This window comes from Apteryx rowi, unplaced genomic scaffold, assembly GCF_003343035.1.
Source record: "Apteryx rowi isolate R43461 unplaced genomic scaffold, aptRow1 scaffold_107, whole genome shotgun sequence".
NCBI lineage: Eukaryota > Metazoa > Chordata > Aves > Apterygiformes > Apterygidae > Apteryx > Apteryx rowi.
The window spans coordinates 1,198,746-1,204,859 of NW_020447275.1; the positions used below are offsets into that span (position 1 = coordinate 1,198,746).

Below are 6,114 nucleotides of genomic sequence, written 5' to 3' on the forward strand. Positions count from 1 at the left end.
TGGCCAGAAATAGCTGTGATCTGGGCATTGATTAATGAAGTGTTAATTAGAAAAATGGAGTGAATCAGAAATTCCCTTGTTCGGTTAACAGTCGTGGTTTATGAACTGCTTTGCAGCACATTTCTTGGCCTCAGTGAAAAAAACAGAGGAAGAGTAGTATAAGTATTTTGCAAGTTAATGTTAATGATGAATGATTAAACATAACCATTTTCATACAGTGCTGCTAACTACATAACTTATACCTGAATGTATGACTATGAACTGAGTGAAACATTTTCCATTAAATTGTTTCCATACTGTTGCTGCTGTTCTTTTAGTCAAGAGCCAAGGAAGAGTGAGTACAGAAGTGGAGTGCAGAAAGGAGATAGGGATGAATTCTGAAGAGTTTCCATCTAATAATAAAAATGAATTTTCAGGAAAGATGCATGCATACAGAAAAAAAATCAGATAATCCTTCTTTTCTTCCCTTTCATTTATTATCCTCACTTTCAAAACTGCTAAAATGCTATATGATGCCCCCAAGTTAGTGAGGTGTGCCATCTTGCATCAGAAATGCACAAGTTACATAAAACACCCTTATCATTAGTATGACATGGATTAGCTAAGGGCAAGGGCAAAACTCTCTTGCTTTGAATTAAAACATATTTCAAATCTGGGTTTTACAGAAGTGTGAAAAGCTGCTGCTTTCCCTGTTCTGCAGTAGCCTGAGCCTCCCATTCCATGAGCCCGTCAGCCCCCTGGTAAGTACTGCACGCGCGTGGGCCGGGGGAATCCAGGGCATACTGTGGTGCTGCTCACAAGTTCTTCCTTTGCCTTCTCACAAGACGTTCATTAGCGCTCTTGCTGAACGGTCTTGCATCCCAGGGGTAGGTGTATCCCTCTTGCAAGTGATGTGAAGTTGCCAGTTCAAAGGCAGGTAAATACTGGCAAATGTTCTTAGGCCAGGTTTGGGTGTTAAAGATGCTTGTAGGACACTAAGGCGAAATGAGGAGTTCTGGTGATTGGAATTTTTGACCTGCTGTGTATATGGAGAACATTACAGTGCCATAAGAGAGATCTGCTTTAGAAATAATCCTGGCTCAAGTTTTGATCCAGAAAAATTTAAGGAGTGGTAACAGGTACTCATTGAAATAAACTTTTGCTGGACTTTAAAAAGAGAGTACAGTACCGTATTTGTAGTCACTCTAGGGAGACTACTTCCCACAGTATCAACTGCCAGTATCTCAGCGCATTATTTTTATATTAGCTAATTGTCAGTGTTACATATATTATTGATTATGGTTAAATGACAACAGTTATATCATGGGATAAACTTTAGGAAGTGCAAATAGCAGAATAGTCACTGAAGTCTGCTGTTTTCAAGATCAATCTTGCAAGCAAATATTTTTTTAATCAAACCTAAAAAGGCAAGCAGGAAGATGATGTGTAAGTGCAGATGCTAAGAGATTAGAGCTCTCTTCCTTGCTCTGCAAGGAATCCTCTGCAGTGACTTCTATCCAAGTTTGGATAGAAGTCASTGGAGATGAAACATTTTAATTAAAAAGGTTACATCTGTTTACCTGTATTTTATTCTTATTGCAGGCTCGGCATTATTATCAGATCATAAAAAGGCCAATGGATTTGTCAATCATACGAAAAAAGCTGCAAAAAAAGGACAAATCCCACTATTCAGCTCCTGAGGAACTTGTGACTGACGTGCGTCTCATGTTTTGGAACTGTGCAAAGTTCAATTACGTACGTATCTAATATGCATGGATGAGAGCATATAAACTGGAGCGTTGCTCTTTCAAGCTGTCACACTGGTGTAACTGTATTGGTTCCATTGACATCAGATGTATGACTGGGATAAACAGAAGGATTAATCTTTTTTTTTTTTTTTTTTAACTCTTTGGAAATTATATAGATTTGTTAATGACAAAAGTGCTGTATCTGAGAACTGGAGCTGTGTATGGTTATAAAATTAAAGAAGGATGTCTTAGCTGACAACTTTCTGGAATGATGCTGGGTTTACTGTGAGAAGCCAGGCGTATCCAGCAAAACAGCTAGCAGAATGCAGGTGCATAGAAATTCCTAAGCAATGAAGATGGCTATTCTTTCTAGTCCACTGCACATCTCTTTTCTTATAGGTGCAGAAATGTTTTCCTTAATAGCAGCATTTGGTTTTTACTTACATTGTAAATGCAGAGGGACTAATGGGCTGTAGAAAGTGCATAGGAGACTAATGGGAATGTAGCAGACAGAACCAAGGCAAAATGTTAGGGTAGGGTAGGAATTTGTTTCTGATCCTTGATGACTTCAGTGTGCAATAACACTAAATGATTATTTATTCTCTTACAGCCCGATTCGGAGGTTGCTGAGGCTGGACGATGCTTAGATGTATTCTTTGAGGGCAAACTGAAGGAGATTTATCCAGACAGACATTTTCCTTCGATGCAACAAGAAGACTCTGATTCTGAAGATGTGGAGAGTCAGAATAACAAAATGCCCTCCAAAGACTTCCAGTGGCCATCATATGGACAGGAGTGTGTTCAGCCTAAAAGGAGACGGCGCCATGCTGTAAGAATGCAAAAGCAAAAGCATTTGGTTGCTAAGTGGCCACCCTGCTAATTCTGTTTACAGCTACTGATGGGAAGTTTTGACAGTGCTGTGTGGGAAAACTGTCAAGCTTCTATCCCATAGATGTGATCAGTTCTACAACTTTATGTCAAGATCTTCTTAGTGGAATAAAGTGTCAGTTGTGTATAAATGTGTGAGCTTGAGCAAGTGAAATCTTTCAGGCCACACAGTTATCTTCTTAGCAGAAAACACTGTCAAGTTTTTTTAAAAAAGGCTAAACCCTCTAGCTATTCACTATTTGTTTCCTTTGTACACAGGGAAGTGAAAAAAATAAAAGAACGATGTTTCAGCCAGCTAACAGCCTTCCTCAGGTATGACCTCCTGAAGATACCAGATTTGCTATGAGGAATCCAGCAGCATAACTGACAGAGTTAAGGTGTGTGGGAGGAAAGCAAAGCACTCGGGCTGTTAACTTAACCTCTCCTAATCTGCTGACCATATGCCTTATTTCTAGATCTTATGGATAGATAAGAGATCCAAAGTGTTTGAATCTGTCAATATTCTATCTGTTAAATCACATATATGTTTTGCAGTGTTTACACTGAAGTACTAATGTTTTGGTGATAGGCAATGATGATTAATAATAAAAGTAACATATTAATAATATTTAATACTTCTGTACCATTTTATAACCTGTTTAACATGACACTTTTATAGAGCACARGTAACCATGTAATAATCTTATAACCTCAATGTGAATGTTGGCCATGTTTTATGATAGATACTGTGTGTGGTCATAAAAGACTTAATCCTGTTGTTTTATTCAATGATTTTTCTGGGAACTTAACTGAGTAAGGCCTGTGGGGTACAGTCTAATGTGATTATCTGATTAGTTGTTTCTTTCGAAGCAGAGCATTTTCATTAAATCATAAAAGAGCAAGTGCTAATAGTGCTAATATTAAGGCTCTGTGTGAGCTAATTTTGAGTGCATGCTGGATGCTCTGTTTGCAAAGAATAATTCTTCTAGTATCTAATTCATGCTCTGTAAAGCAGTGTGGGATTTCTTGAGTCTCAAAGGCAGCATTTTTGTACAACCCAAACCAGTTGCTTTTCTTTAAAGCAGCTTTGGAGTTTAGTAAACTAACTATGAAACAATTTACATGGTTATGGAAGTGCCTATAAAATAATCATATACTCCCAATTTTCTCTTTGGTTATTTCTTGTAGTTGTGATTACTAATAGTGCTAGAGGATAATGATAATGTCTGTATATAGAAGCTCATACAGAATGAMAGGATGTCTAAGCCTTTGTTTTCCTAAATTACACAATCTATTGGCAGAACACCACCAAGGGCTGGAATAGCAACTTCACAGTTCACTTGAGCAAAAGGTTGCATGTAATTGTAAAGACCARAGGGTGGGATAGGTAACAAAACATGATGCCTGATCAGAAAGTGATAGTTTGCAAGCTGCCTCCCACCTCTTCCAGAAGCAGGTGAGCAAGATCTTCTGTTGGCCAATGCTTTCTTCCTCTGTGTGTGTGTGTGGTTTGGGGGGGGGGGGGGCAGAGTGTGTGTCTTCCTCCTTAGTTCTGCCGAGTGCTGTAAAGCTGGGCCATGGTCTGGCTCTGAGAAAAAAGAGTTGTTGCAGATCCCATGCACAGTTAAAGCTCGTTTTAATTAGTTTCCTGTAAATAAAGATGATATTTTCAGCATAGTTTATATGGGTTATTTGGTCTGGTAACCATGTATGTTATTTTAGATAACACTTTAAAGTAAAGGTTTATATATGAAATAATAAGACTTGAATGTTATATTCTGCTATCTATGTGACTTATTGTTTCCCATTAACTTGGTAGTGAGCTGATGTTTTCTTTGCTTTGAAAAAATAAAAGTCTGGATATTATAAGATGACTGGAAAACTGAGAGATGAAGGGATGCCCTTTACATTTTCCGAATTCCTTATGTGTTTGCTTTCTATCAAAATCATGTTCTTGGAACAGTAAGTGTCTTGCCACAGGGAAATGAGTGCAGGTTTGTGACTGAATTAATCACCCATATCTGTGCTACAGGTATTACCTTTTCTCAGATGGTAATTAATTCCTCCACCAAAGACCTCTTTTGCCATTAACAGTGCAAAAATGATATGCTGTATAGTCTTCAGCCAAGGGCAAAGGTAAAAATGGGAGAGACTATGGACTTATCAGTTCCTTTTTCCTGCAAGAGCAAAGTCAACAAGAGCCTGCTTCTTTCTTAAGTGTTGTAGGTTTGTTAACTGTGCCATTAGTTTTGGAGAACACCTGTTTTAATCAAGTTTATCCAGGGTATATTACACTTTTATTAAAAATGAAACATACCAATTTGCTGACATACAGACTATCCCTTGAATGAGTTCTGGCAGGATTTTAAGGCTTGAGCACCCTTAAGGCTAACTTGGTTCAGTTACTTCTCTAAGGCATAGCAATAGTTTAAGAAAATATTCATAAGCTTTGCGTCACGCTAGTAAGCAGAAAAAACCCTGAAGTTATAAGCTTGACTCTCAAAACCAAATCCAGGGCTCAGCAACTTCAGAATGCAGCGTATGTCATAAGACGTAACATCATCCATCACAGAGGGGGCTGGCTTGTGGTGTCCGTCTGCTGCGGCACCGTGCCACCAGTGTCTGTGYTTCCTCTGGATGTTGAAGTCCAGCGACACACGGGTACAGGCACTGACAGGTATGAAAGGAAGGGTGTCTCTTCTAAAATCAGAACAGCCTGTGTGGCCCAAACACAGGGGAAAGGTTTGGTAGTTTGTTTTTCTTCTATCGTGCAGACTGCCTCACAATCCAGAGTATGTAGGAAGGGGGGTGGGGAGGAATCACTGAAATTTCCCATTAGAAGTAAGTATAGCAGAAACATCTGCCAGGAACACTGTGGGAATCCCAGTGAGTGCGCTAGGCTCCTGGAAATGCAACCAAGGGCAGAATTTGGTAATGGGTTACACATAGAATGGGAAAATCCTTTTCATGCTTAAGCAGTTGGAAAAGAGATTAATTACACTTCAGTAATAGGTCTGTAGAAGAAGAAATGACAGCTACAAATTTGACTTTCATTCCCCTACAGACAATTTCAAAGTTGTACTTCTTCCAGTATGATTAAAGCAGAATGAATGACGTTGGAGTTAATGCAAACAGGTGTTTAACAATTCAGATTACTGAATGATTGCATGTTTGTATATGTAATGTGCTTTGCTGAACAATAAAATTTGTGAAATGTATTTTTGCACATCAATCTGAAGTTTTTGCTCTAAATACTTTTGCTTTCAATTCATATACGGATTATATAACATCATTTAGCACTTATTAGCTCAGCTACTGATAATTAGTGATGGCAAAGCAGAATGGTTGTAAAAGCAGTTATGCTAACACAGGCAATCGGTTTTCTATTTTGTGCTGGAATTCTCAATATCAATTAGATATTTTTGCTTTTTGTTTTTCAATTAGTACAAATTAGTGACAACCAAAGGCACTATCCACAAGTAACAAAAAATGTTTGTAGTTTACATGTATGTATGCATTA

At 38.3% G+C, this 6,114-nt stretch overlaps 1 protein-coding gene across 11 annotated transcripts in view; it reads left to right on the forward strand.

The window, feature by feature from the left end:
* TRIM66 (tripartite motif containing 66) overlaps positions 1-5,812 on the forward strand; it is a 58,464-nt gene extending 52,652 nt beyond the window's left edge. For 9 of the 11 annotated variants that reach the window (XM_026070183.1, XM_026070172.1, XM_026070196.1 and 6 more), the window contains 4 exons: positions 666-740; positions 1,582-1,734; positions 2,338-2,556; positions 2,874-5,812. In XM_026070183.1, coding sequence (XP_025925968.1) covers positions 666-740; positions 1,582-1,734; positions 2,338-2,556; positions 2,874-2,933 — 507 coding nt within the window. In that variant the 3' untranslated portion in view covers positions 2,934-5,812. The remainder of the gene's footprint in view (positions 1-665; positions 741-1,581; positions 1,735-2,337; positions 2,557-2,873) is intronic. The other 2 variants (XR_003254278.1, XR_003254276.1) reach the window with 2 other exon arrangements.
* Positions 5,813-6,114: the final 302 nt, after the last annotated feature.